Below are 21,080 nucleotides of genomic sequence, written 5' to 3'. Positions count from 1 at the left end.
AGTGCATGAACATCTCATGTCCTCGAGAATATACTACAAGCAGACCATGACCGATTACTTTTTCTTCTTGTTTTTGTTCTTGGGTTTTGGGCTCGCTGCCGCACCTTTCCCAGCCTTTTTGGCCTTCTTTGCTGCCCGTCTCAACTTCCTGAGCTTCTTTTTTAGCTTTTTTCGCTCCTTATAACCCTTCCAGTAGGATTGGATGACGATGGCTGCGGCCTCCCTACGCTCCTCTTCCTTGATCCGCTCCTCCTCCAGCCGCAGCTCCTCGTCGTCCTCGGCGATAACTCGCGTGTAGTTTGCGTATTTATCCTTCACGTCACACAGCGCCTGGAAGTTTTGCTGGCCGCACCACCGCAGGAAACGTGACAGTCAGGTTGCGGCATTTGCAGCACACCATTACAGGATGAGCATTTTAAGGTCACCTGTGCATTCATGGCTGCATTCAAATCCTGCCATTTCATAAGCCGTACGGCCATCAAGGCCAAGCAAAACGTGATGGCCGAGAAGCTCATATCTAGCGTTCGTGAACAAGATTTCCAGACATCGGCCGTCATCTGGCTCTCAATCAATGTTGTGAAAAGTACGCTAACGTAATGCAACAATGCCGCATCGATGAGCTTATTTAGTGAACAAAGAAATTGTGTTCTCTATAGAAGTCTTTCAATATCTTCAAATGTCAAGCATTTCCTTTGGTTGCAAGCAGCTCACCTGTTTTTGATATTTGAGGCTGCTAAGCTCACGTTCCTTGGTGTCGGTGTCGACGTCAAACTTGGTCAGCCTCTTGTCAAGCATATCGTCCAGCTCCTGGGTAGCAATTTACCATACGTTATTCACACGACGCCCCATCACAATACTATTATCTTACTGACTGTTAGCAATCTGACGCCTCCCGTATCCTCTCGTACTTCCAGAAGCACATGCTGTGCGTCCAACTGCACGCTTTTGCCTCGTCCATTTCGATTGTCCATGATGCCCCGGCTGTGATGCCCGCCCGTTTCCCTTGTCGTTATGCGATGGTTTACCTCCTGGTAGCTTTACATCCTTTCAGCCGCCAATCCTGCAACCCCCAAACGACAGTCACCCACCACCTGACTGGTCTCACTCCCAGCAAATACCTGGCAAGTCCGTGCTACGGTCACCACGTGGTGGCTTCTACCCTCACCCACCACCATCCGTGCCACAGCCACCACCTGGTGTCTCCCACCCTCACCCACTACCTGACTGCTCCCACGCCCAGTAACTACCTGGCAAATCTTGCAACAGTCACCACCTGGTGTGCCCCACCCCCACCCACCATCTGGCGGTTGCCCGGCCCCTCCTCACATCCAGGGCGTCCCGCAGGTGGCTCTCAATTTCGGTGTTGACCCTCGTCTCGTAGTCGCACTCCACGCGCGCGCCTTCAGCCTGGTTGCGTTTCAGCAAGCGCTTCTGCTCTGTCTGACCCTCGTTCGAGGCGAGCCGCGCCCGCGACGATGCCGCCGTGTAGCGCACCTCCATGCCGGTGCGGGCGAGCACCTCCTGCAGCTCGTCCTGGGAGGCGATATCGGTCCCGCGAGGGGTCACTGGGGTGACACAGGGGCTGATATCCTGCGGGCTGCCCTCTGGCATCCTAGGGGCGCGAATCGGTCCCGCGAGGGGTCACTGGAGTGACAGGGACTGACATTCTGCGGGCTGCGCTGTGGCGCGGGCTGCCAAGAAACACGCCACATTAGAAATTTTTGACAATCGTAAACAACACGGCTGGATCATGGAGTAAGACATAATTGCGTTTAGAGCGGGATGATGGTGTTAGAAATGTCCCCATTGCTTGTTCCCCAGCATGTGACCGTTTTGAACATCGAGCTCATCCTTTACTGTTGGCCGACAGCGTTTTCCGCGAGCACTGCCCTACGCTCACCCGCAGCTCATATATTCGGTTGTCGCGATCCGTTATCTCCTTTGTCATGGATACTTTCAACTCTCTTATCTCTTCCTGCAGCGCGGTAATGCTCTTGGAGTTCGCGATGGCATCTTCCTGAGGGTGACCAACGCCCACGTGAGCATGCTGTTCTGCACGACGGAATCTAGGTTATGCGTATTGCCGCATTAATTTGGGGAAGATTTGACAGGATGTTATGCTAGCTAGATTTCTATGTTGATATTCATCACACGAGGAATAAATTTAAGAAGGAGTGTAACCTCAACGCCTCCGTGCCTCAACAGAAAATGACCTTAAAATTTCGGAAACCTTAGTCTCTTTACCCAAGTCAGTGCCGAAATTACATTTCGGTTTAACGACCCTAATAATCTACCCAATCTTTGCATTCCATACCAGCACCTTGCCCTTTCGCGGGCACGTACTTAAATCTGGTAAACTTTCGCGCATCACTACCGTCAATAATGCATCATCTCCCTTGCAGCCCTCCCCCTGACCTCGATGACCACGAACTCCTGTCTGCGGGCGCCCTCGGCTTCCACCGTCTCCAGGAGGGGCAGGTGCGAGCTCTCTCGGCGCAACGCCTTCATCACGCGCTCGATCGCCTGCGGGCATGACACGGGGGGCTCGGCGGTCACGTGACACTAGGTGTGCTGCGTGCGCTACTGCACTGTGGCTGTTGGCGTCAGGCGTGCGGCGGTGGTGTGACGTCATTGGCGCACCAAAGTACGTGACATTACCCAAATGCCCGTGAAATCTTCGGAAACATGACGCGTTAAGAGGTACAATGCTATCAACGTTTTAAATGCACTTTGATATCGTCCCATACGGTTTAAGACATTTATGACATCGTTATTTACAGTAGTTAGTTGCCTGCGCTCTGGTCGTGTTTCAGTGTCCCGTTGCGTTCGGAGAGATGGACATCGCCATTTCATCGGCCGTCTGCTCGATCAATGAACAGCTTATGACAGACATAATTGTTCACCAGTGCTGGCTTCAGCTGACCTTGCTGAGGTAGGCCCTATCGGCCTGTATTTTCATCAGATGAGGGCTGGCTGGCACCATGTTCTCGCCATGTGTGCCGCGTATTTTGAGGGGCTCGTCCTCCTGCCTCCGAAATCTGGCCGGATGCAGGGTGATCGGTTACGAGCAGCGCCATGCAGCGGTCCCGATGTGCGAGCCCTGCTGGCCGCACGTCCAGCTGACCAGTTGGAGCGGCACTGTTCTCAGATATTCGGCAACGTGCTCCGGTGTCCAATGAGCTCAGATATCCCACCAGGTTCAATGGGACCATGCGGCTGAACGCGCCGTTCATCCGCATCAGGTATACACACTCAGTTCGACAATGTCTTCCTCTACGACTGGAATGATGCAGAAAGCAATGCCTTGGTCCCCATGGGTGGAGTCCGTCCCGATGGCTCGGTTCATTAGAGCGCCTACATTCCGATTCACCCACCCGTGGCGGGGTGGGTTCGAGTCGCTGCAGACGCTCGCTATTCGCCCTTGACAGGCATGGCCTGCGGCGGGTGCAGCGACCACGATAATACTCAGATGACGTCAGAGGGCAGGACGGACCGTGCCGACCGTTGCGGTTTGTTAAGCCTTCGCCACCAAATTCTGCCGTTGACATGGAATTGCGCGATCGGGTGGTGGGGGGTAGGGGTAGCTCACACAAAAAGCACTGTTAAGCGCGGGCTCTGATCCCAGAAATCCATCCATTCAAAAGGTTCGGATCAAATCTTTAATAAAAAAGGATGAGTCCTGCAGGTGGCTTTGGTAAATATGTGGTGCTGTGATGTCGAAAGTTCAATGATTTAAGATCCCGTTTGACGTATGCTATGAGCAAGCCATGCCGCATTTAGGCACAGCTCAACTTAGATCGGTGAACTCCGTCTATGCCAGCGGCTTCGCATTACCTTTGACGCAGCGTCTCCGTCTCATCGACATGGTCCTTGATGTATGGCGCGGCGATTACCTTCCCCAGCACCTCGAGCTGCCCACTGTACTCATCGAACAGTGCGTATATCACCTGAAATGAGGGGGCGCATCTCAGATGAGCAGCTGCACGATGAGGTGCGCGGTGTTCGCTGCGTTGTGTCCGCTTGGACTTTTTTGGCCTCTTTAGTCTCCACTTGGTCTCTTTCACTCATTTTACGGTCCGATTCATGGATTTGTGTCCATGTTTGTCGTCATTGTCCCGCAAACATGAGCCTGTGTTGTAGTTTGAACGGTTGGGAGCAAAGGTGTAAGATGTGAATTTATACCGTCTTACAGCATTTCCGTCAGCCGTAGGTCTCGCTCACCTGTGCATCAACTTCCGATACCATATTGTTCTCTACCAGCTGCGGATCATCCTTTTCATCGTACTCATCTCCGGAAGGGGCGATCGACAGGTTCCTCGACCAAGACGCCTGGCCACCCTGGGTACTGGGAACCTGTTGGCAGAAAGGTTAGCTCGATGGGGGCCCAATGCGTGTCAACATTCTCGCACTGTTTGATACTCATACGCACACGCACACACGCACACACGCACACACACACACACACACACACACACACACACACGCACACACACACGCACCCAAACACACACACACACACACACACACACACACACACACACACACACACACACACACACACACACACACACACACACACACATGCTTGTAAGACCTAGCTTAGTGACTCCGGCCGGCGTGTGACCAGACACCATCCTGGCGGGCCCGAGAAAAATGTCAAGGTACGTTTACGAGGACGATGAAAATATACTATAGGGGGTTTCTGAGGGTGGCCAGTGCAATGACGTCATCTATGTTTGCCTCCAACGATGTTTACATTCTGCGTGTAAGCACCAGCTTGCCATGTCCGGCGCCCCGCTGGGTGGGTAACGAAGTGGCAGACAGGTGGGCGGAACCCGAACAGGGGACGAATTGAATGGGTACCACTTCAGAACAGGAGCGGCTCCACGTGCCGCTGGAGGCTAAAAACACCCGCATGGAGGGAAGCGATAATTGAGTAACACGCCACGCCGGCGGTGGTCAGGAGGGTGGGTGTCATCAAGGGTAGGGGACGGAGGCAAGCGATCGGCAGACAATTGTGGCATTCCGAGGCGGTTTGCCAGTGGAGGGGGAATGGTGAACAAGGTGCAGCGGATCGTTCGGGCTTCCAGCCGTTGTCACTCAAATAGCGCAGGGTTATCTTCAATCATAAATTTGTTACATGAGCTTAGCGTTGCATTAGCTCTCAATGTTACCAAGCCGTCATATAAACTGCAAATGCATTGTCATCGTTTAAATGTACATCGGCTGGACTGTAACAAGTTAAAAAAATGTTGGCGCACAACGCTGATGCCATGCGAGTTTACATGCAGTTTTAATTTAAGCATGTTTGAATGCAATATCCTCGTTTTCGATGAGCAAGTGAACGGTGCGTTTGTTACATATGCACATGTGACGCAAGCGCAGAACCGGAGCCAGCATATCTCCCAAAGGAGGAATCTCCTACAAGATACTAGGGAAGGATAAAGGAAGTGAATATTGACTGAGGATTTTGGCAATAAGGACAGATAAATATTTGACACGAACTGTACGTTGTAGGCCATGCGTTCCGAATTGGGGAGGGAGTTTTCTCCAGAGAGGAGTATACTAGAGTCTCTGGAGGCATTTGGATGTATCCAATGGTCTCTGAGTCAAGAAAGACGGCCGTCCAGGTAACACCAACAGGTCGGCACTGACTGAAAAGTGATGTTGCCTTATGCATAGCCATGCACCACATGCAGTAAAACGCAATGATATGACGTAATAGCTTAACCCAGGGACACTTTACCGCTCACATTAAGTTTTCACGCACAAGCGATGCATCTGGAGTGATTCACTTCGTGACCTTATTTGTGCCACCCGAATGCAATCGATGTGGAACACTCCTTTTGATCTATCAGCCCTTGATATGATTCGTTTCACCATGTCCCTTTTTTACATAGATATCGTCAGAGACCTAATTTCGTATGAAATTTGTATCTGCTCCAAAACTAGGATAACCAGTAACAAACCCATCATCTCTCACCAGGCCTATGGAAACAGCCGATGAAATTGCTGTTTCAGTAGTTTGGTTTTGTTACGTACGATTTCCCCATTTCACGGCTTCTAATGTAGTCTCTAATGCGGAGTTTGGTTTACGTTTAACGCGACCAATATCTAAGCTTTGTGCTAAGCCCGCTGACACTGCTCGGAGAGTTGTAACCGGTCTCGCTTGTTTTCTTGGGCATTGCAATACCTGAACACGGAGCTGTGACAAAATGGGGTGTTTTGTTATGGACAACCATGGTTTTAAGCCGCGTATGGAACAGATCATAAGAACGTACACGGACATCGTAATTGGTCTGACACACTTGAAACACACCAAAGCGAAAGTTTTTCTTGTAAATATTGCTTGGGTGTTCCTGTCGTCGCGTCTATCGTCGATGCCGGATATCGCTGTTAACGGCCGTAACGTCACGCAACTTTACAAAGACAAAACTGCCAACATTTAGGCGTACGAGCAATCGGTGACAGGCGAAAACACGACGGCATCAGTAACGTCTTGAAACACCTTGTTTGGCTTGACACGCACAGCCTTATCAAGTATTGTAGAATATATGTCATTCACGCAACTGTGACCGCAGGTAGAGGTATCAGGTGACCGCAGATCGCCGACAATGTCGGCAACGCAACACAACGCCAGTGCAAGACCCGAGATGCCATCTGACACGTTTTACCGAGAGTGTGTACGGATAAGGACCGTTACCACCTTTGCTAGCGTGGTATGCAGGAGCACGATCGGCTTGCATTTATTGTAATCCTGCGTAACTTCACATACCGGTGAAAGAGAGACCTAGTGCGTGTGAAATTTGCAGCCGGTGATTCGTGTTGTGTGTGAGCATATTGCTGAGCTTTATGACGTACGCAACGGCTGCAATCTTTTATCTTGCCGATATCTTTTAATATCACGACTTACGGCACTGCAAAACCACGCAAGTTTAGATTTGTCTTGAAGTGAAAACTGAATCGGAATCGAAATCTTTCTTGGGCTGGGTGAGGGAGATCATGCCACGTCCATCCCGTACGAAAAAGGACATAAAAAGGAGATGCAGGTGGCAGACTTGTCTTCGATTCCAATTATTTGAATTGGCTCAGGACCGGCTCACTGAAACCACATTCAGCTCAAGACTCAATGCCGTTCAAAATGTCTTGATTCAACTCGGATGGAAGTTTAAGTTATAATGTACAAGGCCTGGTGAATAATAAGAAAATGGTTGCAGTTATATTTAGCTATCAAATATATATTGTGCGGCTTTTCTCATGTGAAAGCTAACTTTCGGGCTTTAGTTATTCAGTGTAGTCCATTATAAAGTATTTGTAGTATCTGTATGTCAAAGACCTACCTGACAAGATTTTTCGGGAGCATGGTCACATAGGCCATAAGTCTGTCAGGTGTTTTAGGTCTTAAAGATCATTTAGAGAGTAGTCTTTCAATTGTTTACATTGCAGGGCAACTGTGCAGTTTCAGCTCGTCGCTATGGCACTTATCGTTATAATGCCAACCATTCTCTTTTCAAGCACAACTGCTGTCCAAGCAGGGTTGTAATTTTCTATTCACCGAAAGTGGTGCAAACCCAAGCTTTGAGCAAAGTCCCTCGAATTTATTCATTTATCTAATTATTTTCCGAATTTATCTCGCGGAACTACGCCTCTATTACCAAGACCTGAGAACCAGGCTTCCATGATGGTAGACTATCCACAGGGGGCAGAGGGCGAAAAAGAGAGACTCTTCAGAGCTCAATATCTTCGGCTGTGGTTGCGACACGTAATCTGCCCCTGGACCAATGGGAAATAGCCGCCGCATTGGCCGTTTGGACACCTTGGCGGCCACAGCGCCTTGCGTTCGTACCACAGTGACAGCTTTCTGTAGCCTTGTGCGACGCACGGGTGGAGTCGGTGCATAACACAGTTCGGCAGCGCCATGACAGCGCCATTCGCGCCGGTCCAACTCCGTTGAAATACCGTGCGGACGCCTCTCCTGGAGAAACCGTCGGTTCCTTAATGGTTACTGTCCCATGGTGTCAGCCGGAAGAGCAAGGGACGACAGGCAGTAGCAATGCCACCGTGCCATCGCTGCTGTGCTGTCTCTGAGGCAGCACTGCCAGCCGTGTGCAGCAATGGCCGCCAGCATCACAACTACAGCACCTAGCACCGCGCCTGGTCCTACCATTGGCCGCGCTGGTGACAGCCAGCTTTAGACGAATAACGACGCGACAGGCTCCATATGTCAAATATAGTAAAGATATACACCTTCTGACACAGGCTGCGGCAGAAGCACTTTTTTGTAATAACTCGCGACACGTTCCATGGCACATCGGCCGCATCTTTAGGCTATACATGTTTAATATATACATACATACGTATATATATATATATATATACATATATATATAGTGGCATATATATACATATATATATATATATATATATATATATATATATATATATATATATGTAAGTCCAAAGATCGTTCGTGCTCAATATTTTAATTGGTGGTCAGTGACCGTATTCAGTCTATTTTCTATTTCAACTCTGCTGAAGAGTTGGCGGCAAAAGGATTCGATCCTACACCGATATCACAGCGCTTGCATAGGCCTATGTTTTGCCTCATAGCTCGGAGGTGCCGCGGCGCACACTTTTGATCTCAGAAATAGAAAGAGAATTGTTCAAGCTTCATTTATATGCACTTTTTATGCACATATACGTTAAAAATTTAGAAAGCCGTGGGCCTGAAAAAGAACATTTAGCATGGGACTGTGAGGGACATTCATTAAATGTGTGCCGTTACGGCCATATTTTTTATTATACTTTGGGCCCTCTCCCTCCCCTTCCCTCCGGCTCTGTATCAGTACAGTTTACCTGCGTCTGCAAGCGGTGCATTACTGTCACTCCCCTTCCCATCCGGCTGAACTGTCGTCACCACCAAGCCTGCTGCTGGCTACCTTGCTGCCACTGTGTGTTAGCTTATAACTGTCATGGGATGTAATCAAGGCGGTAGGCAGAAGGCACTAAACACCTGGCGGCCAGCTTTGCAGGCATTTAAAGGCATGATTTTTACGCTTTCCACATTTCGCATCTACCTGCAGAGAGGGTCAGTCACGGCCTTCCGCACTGAACTCCTACCAGGCCGTGGAGATAGCTCTGCTGGGTCTGACATTTGTTCTGCAGACATCTGTGTGCGCATCGAAGTATTAATGATACCCGATGGTAAATGACCAATTTTTTTGTGCGACGGTCGCAAAGTTGATGATGGAAAGAAATTCCTCTAATGTCAACATATGCGGTTAACAAGATGCTATAACATATTGTCTTTGCGCTACTGGTGCTTTACGACGCATTCAGCGACTAAGGCTGTATGGCGTCGTCTACTTTTCACCCCGGCAAGAAAGGAGGGTATTATTACATATTGGTGTTCATCGGCCAAAACATTTTTCAAAGCCAAAGCACACTCAAAAGAGAAAATAAAATCAGTGACAAGAAATCAGACACCTACCAGAAATGAGGGCTGGCCTTTTAGCTTACATCCCTGTACATTCGCAAAACGTATGCCATAGGTTTGTATGCGCGCGCGTAACGTATGCTATGTCGGCCATTATCTGACAAAAGATAATTTTTCAGCGCATTTGTTTCAGAAGAGAATTGTAGCGTGAGGGGCTGTATTGCATGGGGCATTTTCTTTACGCCAATATCTGAGTGCTATAAACAAACGCCAGAGTGAGCGATAACACACGCGTTCCTGCCCTCGTTCCATGTCACCCTCACTTCGCGTTGGTTGCTCTATTCAAATCTTCTACCTATTTCTCTGGAGCGTCAACTCAACGCGGTAGATGTGGTTCTGTTTGGCAACGTAGCTCGAGCATTGGCAACACATCGTCGACACGTGAAATCTGCTGTCATCCGAGGTATGCACAAACTAGCCAGTTAGGCGTGTTGCTTAACCAATGGATCATAAAACTCAATGTCTTGGTGAAAGCTTGAAAGGGTCAAGTTACCTGGACGAACCAGAGCTTCTAAATATTTTGTCGGGTCGACAGAAAACTGCTTTGGAGCAAAACATAAATGTCTTGGTTAATTTTATTCATTAGCTGAGCCATGGATTGTATCGTATGGTTATCATGTTATTAATGCATCTTATTTTTGCTGGGATATGAGGAGCACTTTCACATGGGAGCTCCCGGGGCCAATGCCACCCTTCCCCATTATCAACTTGCCGTTATTACACACTTGCCGCATTTTGTATGCAATGTTATGAGCGCATATCAATGATGGCAGTAAACACTCGACTCTGACGCGAAAAAACAAGTGGAACGAGTTAACACAACGCTGTTTTACACATTGCAATAAATTTCGTGCGTCCGTGGTGAAATAAACCCACTTTTAGGAACAAACATAGACTTTCCTCTGTCGTCCAATGTTGAAATCCTTCACATAGTTATATAGAGTGAAATACAAGGGCATTACAAGGTTATGGCTGACCATGTGGCTACGTCACGGCAGCGCAAACATGACCCCGGTGTTGCGGATCGACTGCGTTGCCACCGTCTTGAATTCTTGGTGAACACTTGCTTGATAAAATTAAGTCAGATCCTTTGCGCCTGATTTTTCGGCATTATTTATTATACTTATTTCTAATAATATTTATTTCGGTTTATTTTAGCAGAATCATATCGTCTAGCCAGTATTTTCTGGTATTTTGATGATTGCTTACTCAACATCAGAACTTTGAGCTCATAACACAATTATTCATCCAGTTCCGAACAGAAGCCCAGTCGGCAGCGGGTGGCCTCCTTGTCGCTCCACGGATGGCTTGCATCTCTCCTGGTCATATTGAGGACTCCGACATGGCATCAGCCCGCTGCATGTTCAAAGTCGGATGGGGTGCAGGCGCCTTACAGTCATGGACTCCAATTACCAGCTGAACGCGGTGCTACAAATGTCCGCCTACATGAAGCCAAAAATGAGCTGTGATGTCCAAAGCCAAACAAGAAGACAAAGTAGGCTGATAGTTATAGGCCGCATGCGTCTCGCAATGTTTTAAGCAAGAAGCACTCTGGTCTCCTTAAGCTGTTGGCTGTGTGCATAGTCTTCTCATGCGGTCTGCCCAGCTACAAGCATTCTGCTGGTATAGCCAGCGATACCGTACCCATTTCCCCGGTACGGCGCCTTTTGCCAAGGGGTCATGGTGGGCCATAAGCATAGAAACGTTTCAAAAAGTGGGAGAGGAGCCAGGCTCAGGGTACACTTCAGGAACTTTTGCTGGGAGGCCAAGCCCATTCCCAGGGGGGGGGGGGGGGGAGAGAGAAAGAGACAGAGGCTCTTGTCCGCTCTTTATTCACATGACAGATTTTGGAAATAATCATTTGAGCCCTACTTCCGTCCGCCGTCGGCGGCCACTGCTCTGGTCCGGCCGTCCCACGCATGGCAACCAAAGTTATCGTTAGAATATCTCATGGCATAGATAAAGTCATGGGTGCCCTCAAGGAACAGGTTGAGTTGAGCATCTACATATTTTGAGACGTTGTAGGCATATGTACTGGTAGGGCTGAACGTTTGCGAAATGTTGGGTAGATATCCCAATGGATATTCCACGGTAACAAAGCCTGCATTTTTTAAGTCATTGCTTAGTTTCATTCACACCTCGTTTCCAATTAAAAGTCAGAGGGACAAATTGACATTTACGGTTTTCTTAAACCTCACCCTGATTCGTCGTTTTCATAGAGCGGACTGATAGGGATGTCAAATATTGCACTCGACATTTGCCTTCTAATTGCTGAACTTGTCCTTCCTCACAGCAGGGCCTCGGCCTCACAGTTACTTCCTCATAGCAAGTCCTATCCTGGCCCCTGGTGCTACCTAAAATAAAAAATCAAAACATCGTTTGGCAATGAGTATACCAAGATACTTACCAAAAGACTGGCTGATACACGCCACAGATCACCATCGGCGCCCACATACAGAAGCGTCGCGTACCAACAAAGTATTAGCGCACTCCCATGTCCAATGTGGCTTTCATATGCCACATGTCACACTGTTTTCCGTATTTTAACTTTTCGTGATGTTTGTTCCATGCACTAGAGATTTATAAGGAGCATCGTAGAAGTGTTGACACCAATATATACCGGCAACAGTAGAATCAAATCGGACGAGACTCCAAACACTAAAAACTTCCATGACAAGATCAGCCATAAGCATGATCAACGGCACACTGAGAATCTCGTCGATGCTATGCAGGATAAAGTTTCACCCAGTGTATAAACAGAAAATTGCGCAGCATCAGCCAAACATGACATGCTCACAAGACGTGGTGGATTCAGGTGATGTGTCTCCAAAAAGCAGCATAGGTTCTCAGGATTCTTCATAACTATCGGCAAAACAAAGTATCTATCCGCATGGACCTGGTAGGGAATTGGCAGAAAAATGGTAAGACCACAGCATGCTTCATATTCAGTTGGCTACTATTAACTCCTGCAATCTGTCCCTAGGGTATAGGAGCGCTTTCTCAATCCCACCTACAGAAGTGCCCCTGGAGTGGAAAATCTCTCCAGACTGGTCGACTTTACTTCAATCACCTAGCCTTCACGGAGTCATCAATCAGCTCATCGCCCTTTCCAATACCTCACCGCTCCGGACTGCTCGCCGACAAGCGATACCGGAAACTGACGGATTATTTTAGCACGCACTTCCCACCAAGGAATGTGGCTGGCTGGTGACTTTCTAAGGAGTTCTGAACCGGCACGTGTGCTCTTTTACTTCATTGCATCCTTGCAAGGCTACCTGAAAGCAGCGATTGACAGTTAAGGCTAGGTGAGGTTTGGCAAAAAATGCATTACATTTAGCCTTCTCACCCCCCACGTTGAGAGGCATTGATGTTCGACACAAATGCAACTGCGCATTGTTCAGCACCGTGAGACGACTGTCCAAACTAGCAAAAAGCTCGTTTCTGAAGTGCAAGTGCCAAATGAATCGTGAGGTCCTGCGCCTCGGAGCAGTCCGACTCGGCGGTCGGGGTCGGGCCGTCGCCTTCTCCCCTTGACCACCACACGAGGGAGGGCGCCTCCTGTGCACGGCGTGTCGCGAAGTGCGCCACGGTCCGGCCGGGGCGGCGTCCCCCTGTCTGCATACCACCGACGCCGACCCCATAGAATCACAGTTATTTCTGGCGTGGGAGGGAAGCTTTCTCGGTCGCCCTCAACCACCCGGAGGGTGAAAGACATGCCTGAGCTTTGTCAGCTGCGCATTCTAAAACCATTATCACAGATTAAATGACATGAAAATGTTGCAATAATCATAAATCCAAGTACGCCACTAATATTTCAGCCTTTTGCAAGCTATGAGTTCGAATAAAAAAGCGCATTAATACAAAACGCAGCAAAATTACCAGCTGGACGAGGTGCTGCAAATGCATGCCTACATGAAGCCAAAAATAACTTATGAGGTTGAAAACCGAACAAGAAGGCAAAGTATATTGATAGCTGTAGGCCGCATGCGTCTCGCAATGTTTTAAGCAAGAAGCACTCTGGTCTCCTGAAGCTGTTGACTGTGTGCATAGTCTTCTCATGCGGTCTGCTCAGTTACAAGCATTCTGCTTGCATGGGAAGCGATATCGCACCCAATTCCCCGGCACGGCGCCTTTTGCCAAAGGGTCATTGTGGACCATAAGCGTAAGAACGTTTCAAAAAGTGGGGGAGGGGACAGTCTCAGGGTACACCTCAGGAATCTTTCTGGGAAGCAAGTCCGGTGCCCCGGGGGGCGGGGGGGGGGGGGGAGAAAGAGACGGAGGCTCTTGTTCGCTCTTTATTCACATGACAGATTTTGGAAATAATTATTTGGGCCCTGTTTCCGTGCGCAGTCTGCGGCCACTACCCTGGTCCGACCGTCCAAAGCATGACTGAGTGTGCACTGATCGTATGGCTGCTTTGCTACATGTTTATGGATCAGAATTGCTACTGATTGGCGTGTAAAATATAACTTGGACATCTGCTGCAGTGCGTTTTCCAAGCTATCTTCCCTTACACCGCACCAACGCAAAAAAGCAGCTGTCGGGAAATTACTTGTCTTAGGCATAAAATGGTCCAGCCGACACTCGATTGCCCCTCATTCAACGGAGCTGACTTGAACTGTTTTTGTTTGTAGGCAGGGGCGTAGCCAAAACCTTGCTTGGGGGGCACAGGGTTGATAAAAGCCCCCTGATGGTCACCCCAGAGAATAATCGCCGGATGTAGCTTACTCGTGAAGAATGGGCATGGTTTTTCATGTTATTGTTATTTCTTCCCCGTAACCAGAACAAACAGAGGCGAGAAACTACCGCGAGGTCAATTTTGTTTGTATTTTTAAGTGAATAAACTGCGGAATCAGACATTAAACGATTGCATGGAATAAATGATCGGCGCTCTTAAGGTGTAAATAGTTCAGTGAACTCATTCTAAACCGATATACTACAGAAGGTCTGTCAGAATTTTTATCTCTGTTCTACAGACAGATTGATGGTCCCGCGAAGATTGATTGTAAATCGCTGCCATCGGTCGCAGACCATGTCGGTCAACAATAAACCGCGAACGCCTTAAGCGATTCGAATCCACCGCGTCCGGGTGAGTGTAATGGAATGCAAACACTCAAACCAGGCGAGCCAACAGGACAACAAATTTTTGCCAATGGTAGTGTTAAACCTTCTGATTACGAATGTGTATGTTGTTAAAGAGAGTATGCTACCTTTAAGTACTCACTTATTGGCAGATCAGACGCCTGCAATTTGAACAATAGTGCCAGTTTCCTCGAAATTATTCTGAATAGCTCAGAATTTCTATTTGAATCAGCCGGTCAGGGGTGGTGAAACCTGCCGACTTGGTGGATAAGGTCGGCGACAAAAAAATCATTTATTCACGCAAAGCCTGGTGCCAAAAATGTTTTTGGACAGCAAATTTTGGTGACAGCCGAGACGACAAAATACAGCACATTTTGTAAAACATAAGATTATGTCTCCATACATAGATATTATGCCTCGTGGTAATAAATTTCGCCACACAACACAAGCAAACGATTCTGTTAAGGCTCCTTACCGTACTCTACATCACCCTTGTGTCTTTGCTCAGTTTCATTCCAACCTAGCGACAAAAATATCCTATGATTTGTAGTTGGTCAGCCGACTCGGTGATAGGTCGGCGACAAGTGAGGGCATTTCCTATGGCCCGGCCGGTCGGCCGACTCGCTATTTTTATCAGCCGGCTCTCAGTGTCCCAAACTTTTCAGCATAACATACTGAAAAATATCTAGATATGGGGATTTTTTTCTGGCTGCAGCGCCGTGTTTCAATTGTGGTGCGACTGACATGAAGTGGACAGTGAATTTCAATGCACTGCAACTTTGCAAGTGGCATTCGCATTGCATATAATTTTGCTTTGTTATAAAGGAGCATATGTCCTAGCATTCAAAGTATGTTTAGAACGTGATGCACTGGTATGATACGTGTCACGCACTCAACAGCCAGGGGAAATGACACATACGACGTGGGCGACATGTAAAATTGCGTTCGGCAATTGCATGTAAAATTCATCGGCGCATATTCGACTACTGCTCTAAGGCGAAGGCACCAAGGGCAACTGGGACGAAAACTGAGCGATCATGAGTGCCGCGGGGGCCAACGAAGTGGCTTCCGTCAACAAGTATAGGATCCTCAAAGCTTGCAAAAAAAGACCAACGGGGTGGGCCCCTAAACGAAAACGTGGAAAAGTGAATCATGCGAGTGAATATCATGCAGAGGTGGTTCAAGACCGTGGAGATCACAGAGGGGTGGGTACAAAGTGTGAAGATCGCTCATAGGTGGATCTAGTGCGCAGAAATTGTAGGACATCGATCATGTAGTGTCACGTAAAAAGTACTGGTCTTGATAAGCCCATCACTTAGCAGAAAACAACAACAAAAATGCGAACGCAGAAAGTTAGGAGCAACATACAGCAATATCCCACACCACCGACGAGCAGGAAGCCGCCAGTTACTGAAGGTAAACACCAGCAGGCTACCCACAGATTGCATGTTGTAAGACTAACAGTTCATTACAGGATTTGTGATTGCACCAGTATTAAGCATATCTCTTGAACGGTGTCGCACAGATACGTTCAGTCTTACATTGAAGGGAAACTGTGCACGTGAAATAGGTTAGTTTCGATTCAAACACAATCCTGTGGAACATTTGCGACGCTCGTGGAGCTTGATAGAAAGACAGAAAAAGTAAGAAATGCAGACCCAATTTAACATTGTTGAAGAGCCTGTCGCGTACAAACTGACGGCATTCTCAAAATGTACTCTTTTTAACGCGACTACAACGGGTCAGAAGGCTAACATTGTATCTCATTTGTTCCACGCACCGTTCAAAAAGGTGCACGAGTACGTGTGTCACTTTTAGAGTGTCGCAACTTTATAAATACTTATATATTCAAAACCATGCTACACCATCATGTCACCAAAGAGATACAAGTAGGACCATACATCTTACATGTTTTACACGAAACTCTTCACCTCTCCACCGCCTTTCCATTCGACGTGCACACCCAGCTTTGCATGTACATGCACACGGCGGCCTTACCATGGGAATGCGAGAGCCATTAGTAGCATGAGTGACCCCGCCCTTCATAACGCCTGGTATATAAGACCACGGGGCCATGCAAAGAGCATCAGTCACCCACCAGACAACACTCAGAGCACCATGAAGGTGAGGTCAACTGACAGGTTAAGGCAACACAGCGATACATGTTCGATTATACGGTATTTGGTCCAATAGCAGAGTGGTCGTCATTTGCACTATCTAAAAGTATCTTATACATTACGTTATATCATTTCAGATCTTCATTCTCGCCGCTGTCCTGTCGGTGGCTGCGGCCCAAAGCTACGGTAAGGCACCCGTCCCACGCTACGCTTCGGCTAATGCGCCACGCTACGCTCCTGCTCCGGCGTCAAGCCACGCACCGGCTCCGTCGTACGGCCGGGAGCCTTCCTACGCCTCGTCGTACCAGGAGCCGCGCTACTACGACCAGCCGTACCAGTTTGCGTACGCCGTCAACGACCATTACAGCGGATCAGTGTTCTCCCAGAACGAGAACAGCGATACCAAGATCGTACAGGGCTACTACTCGGTCAACCTGCCAGACGGCCGAGTCCAGCACGTCAAGTACACTGCTGACAACCAGGGCTACGGCGGCTACAACGCCGAGGTCACCTACGACGGCGAGGCCCAGTACCCCGAGCGGGCCAGCTACGCCCCAGCCCGCTCCTACGCTCCTGCCGCTCCCTCTTACAAGGCTCCTCTTGCTTACCAACCGGTTCGCTCCTATCAGCCTGCCACCTCTTACAAACCAGCTCCCTCTTACCGGCCTGCTGCTCCCTATTACACACCTGCTCGCTCTTACCGGCCTACTGCTGTCTCTTACAAGCCCGCTCAGTCTTACGGAGCTCCTTCCCAATCGTATTAGCAAGAGTCCACAACTCACACAAGTGTGCGTTTATATCTTATTGTTTTCCCGTTTAAATGTGTGTTCTACGTCTTTGATGTAATGCATTGCATAAAATAAACTGTTCGTACTTTAAAAATCAATTATATGAAGCAAACCAAGCAAATCGGACCGGGGAACAAAACATCGTCGCAATTAGGTTGCACACGGCGGGCAGGAGGATAGCGACTGAACAAACGCCTCCATAACACTCGTGATGTATGATCCTGAAGCAGTAGTGAACTGCGACCTACACGCTGGGCGACATTGTGTTAAATCCTTAACACTGGATCTCTGAGGCAAAGAACAAAATGCCATTAGATTGTTGAAGGGATGCGTGTCACTATCCCCAGTAATGGTTAGATCCGAGCCCTGGATCACTCCAGTTGTAATACAGCCGTGATATAACAGATAATTACAGTTGGGGCAAAAAGCAAATCAGCAAGAACATTTCAAATGTTGGTTTTTTGTTAGGAGTTGGAAAGCTGCGTTGTAAACCAATAATTTTCACTTGCTATCCGGGGAAATCCGAACACTTTTGGCAGAGATCTCAAATCATACCACATAGTTACCATAGCTTGCTGCAACCAATACCATGCCGGCTCGAAGTTTTCTATCAATCACATATTGCGGATGAATATATTCGTTCCGTAAACCCGCCTGAGTGTTTCAGTTTTCCACACCAGACCAAATGGTACATTTATGATAAAGACGGCAGACACCAATAAACAGGAAAAAACCGTTTAACGGTTCTCATGACCGTCGACTATGTGGGCAAAGAGATGCTCAATCTTACAACTAGTAGCCCGTGACTTTGAGCGCCCTTGATAACATAAAGAAAGGCCCTCAGCTATGGTATTTCGGTATGCTGAGATCAAAATTGTTATGCTGAGCAACCAAGATAGCACCAGGAGTTGGCACTGGTGTACTCATCTGTTGACGAAGCACAGCTGAAAATACCCAGTACCGCCAATGTCATCTTGTTTAGCATCACAACATATTTTAACCAGTACCTGCTGGCATACGAAAGGCCATTAACTCAGTATGAGGACACTGAAATCGTATCTAAACATACACATATCCCGGCCGTAGCATGCTATTTCCGTATCGTGTCTACTACGACGCGTTACGTGGTCAACGTGGTCGACCACTGATATGTGTGTGCACTTTCTGCAGATAAAAAGGTATAGTCACGGCGCCGGCTCAAAATAAGCATCCGGGGCAGGTATTTCGACCCAGTGCACAGTGCACTTATAACAGAGGGTTTAAGTTTTAGCTTTTAACACCGGCTGACAACTAACTTGCCGTATTCAGGTCGCTTTCCAGAAAGGACGACAACCGAAGAGATCGCAAAGGCTTAACGAGCACGCGTTTACGGCACACTTATCTTGAAGTACTGTTCCGAAAAACCCACGCGAACATTGCTCTGCGGCGGACATGCGGACAACGATGCAAAAGTAATTCACTATGTTTGAACGTTGTGCCAGACATTTTCATCTCTGTATTCCGTGATGATTCCATCACATCCAACGGGAATCTTAAAAGAGGTGGTGTAGATAAATGATATGGCGGGATTTGTTGTAAGCCATTCTGATCTTGGGGCAATATCGCGGGCACAAGCCACTTTAAACTAAATTTGTTGCTGTTACGTTCTTCCACGATTAGGTTGATCATAGCTCAGGGTATAATCATGCCCTCATGAGCGGAGTTCAAAGAATCCCTTCTATACCATTGCTGTTTGCGTACCTGCTCATTTGGACCCTCACTATAGTCTCCACGCGAAGGCTTTGCACAATAAATGCAGTTTAATGGGAAATTGTTTGCTTTGTTCACAGCCGGTGTCATGGAAAAACACAAATCGGTTCATAACAGCCCAGTATCTAACGATCAGTGGCGGCAACTATATGCGCCACAAGTGAACAAGTTTGCGGCAAACAAGATTAAAACAAGCACCTGCATTTGAAAGCGCAAAACAGCTTATAACCAACACGAAGATGTTTGACCGCAGCATGTGTTTCCAGAATGCGCTCTGAACGGGAAACGTACCGCACCAAACTTTGTGCGCCTGTACGGAATTAAATAGCCTAACTTTTGATATGAGACAAATAAGTACACCTTGTTAGGTCACTGACCTATTGGAAGACAAACCATGCCTGTCAGCGAAGGCAATTCCTTGGGACTTGGGATTCGCTCATCCTGATGCGACTACAAAGAATTAGACGGGTGAACACATCGCTGAGATGGCCTCCCATACACTTCGGCAATTAAACATAAGATCATGACCAATTCATTTGACCTTGGTTCAGGTATGAGGCCTACACCAAGGTCAAAACCAAACATACCAAACTTTTAACGTAGCACATGGTTGATGAAGTTGTTACTGACGACCGTTTTGATGATTTTGATGTAGGGACGTCAATGCATCTTATTTGGACTTCGGGAAGGTCAGAGGAGGGCACTGAACCAAAATGATCCCGCTCAGCCGTTTGATGTTTGCATCATGCCCCTAGCGGAATGTTCACGACCATTCGACTTAAAAACAAAAACAATCTTGTACCATTATGATGACATTGACAATCATAAGGTCATAGAAGACCACTTATCTGAGCAGAACACTTTGACCTTTTCCGTACCAGAGGTATCTGGGCTAAAGGTGGTCGCATGAGGTCTGAGAGCACCTCGGCCACCGACTTTGATTTTAGCACTGTCTGACCTTATTCGATTCATGGGAAATGACTTAGGTACTCAAAATTTGACATAAGTGGGCGCAAACACAGACCTACCTTCTTTGCGAATTCGGCATATCAGATTCTCTTACTTTTTGATATATCAGGGAGTAAAATTGCCCCACCCCCCAGTGTCGCATTCAACCAGTCGCCTTGACAAGTGTTAACATTACTGAGTATAAATAGGGTATAATCGCGTAAGTAATGTACACAAAGTGTGCTAAAATCTGAGTATGGCGTGTTGTTACATAATTTTGTTCTCGCCGCCATGCTGTCACTGCCTGTTGCTGACAGCGAGGACCCAGCCCAGCCCAGGGGTAAGCCCCGACCTTGCACGACCCTAACCTACTTATCCTAACCCTACTTCGCCCATGAGTTCGCTGCGCACTGTAGTGCCGAGGGCCGCAGTACCACGCCCAGCAGCGTCAGTTTGTCTCACACGGCAGGCAACGAAGGCTACGCAGGCAACGCCCAGGGCACCTACATCCTCATTGGTCATCATCAGGTCATCAACATCACCATTGTCTTACACGGCAGGCAACGAAGGCAGACAACGCCTAGGTCGCCTAAGTCCGCGGATGGGAATGGGGGAGGGGGGGGGGGGGGGGAGCAGAACCAGCACACAGGCCAGCTACTCAGGCACTACCCAGCTCGTCCAGCCAGCCGGCGTGCACGGCGACATCGGCCACTCCTCCCTGGACAATGCATTCGTGCGGCGTCTCGGCCCATATGTCCCACACGGCGTACTTTTATACCCGTCATGGACACGTGCACTGATGCACAAACTACGTGTATCGTTAGTTCGGTGCAACTCAATAATAACTGAACATAACAGAGAAGGACATTCCGCATCATGCTTTGACGCAAAATATTACTC

General features: G+C 48.1%; 1 protein-coding gene across 1 annotated transcript in view; it reads right to left on the bottom strand.

Moving 5' to 3' along the window:
* Positions 1-35: 35 nt before the first annotated feature.
* The window catches only part of LOC119097250 (dynein regulatory complex protein 9), an 86,615-nt gene continuing 65,570 nt past the window's right edge, over positions 36-21,080 (bottom strand). The window contains exons 4-11 of the mRNA XM_037220299.1: positions 4,222-4,353; positions 3,835-3,947; positions 2,924-3,038; positions 2,416-2,523; positions 1,901-2,017; positions 1,327-1,533; positions 712-807; positions 36-342 (exon numbers count right to left, since the gene is read on the bottom strand). Of these exons, the coding sequence (XP_037076194.1) occupies positions 55-342; positions 712-807; positions 1,327-1,533; positions 1,901-2,017; positions 2,416-2,523; positions 2,924-3,038; positions 3,835-3,947; positions 4,222-4,353 (1,176 nt within the window). The 3' untranslated portion in view covers positions 36-54. The remainder of the gene's footprint in view (positions 343-711; positions 808-1,326; positions 1,534-1,900; positions 2,018-2,415; positions 2,524-2,923; positions 3,039-3,834; positions 3,948-4,221; positions 4,354-21,080) is intronic.

Source organism: Pollicipes pollicipes, unplaced genomic scaffold (genome assembly GCF_011947565.3).
Source record: "Pollicipes pollicipes isolate AB1234 unplaced genomic scaffold, Ppol_2.1 Scaffold_4295;HRSCAF=5057_pilon_pilon_pilon, whole genome shotgun sequence".
In the NCBI taxonomy this organism is placed as follows: domain Eukaryota; kingdom Metazoa; phylum Arthropoda; class Thecostraca; order Pollicipedomorpha; family Pollicipedidae; genus Pollicipes; species Pollicipes pollicipes.
The sequence above is the reverse complement of the archived record's forward strand: the minus strand, read 5'-3'. Positions and strand labels throughout refer to the sequence as shown.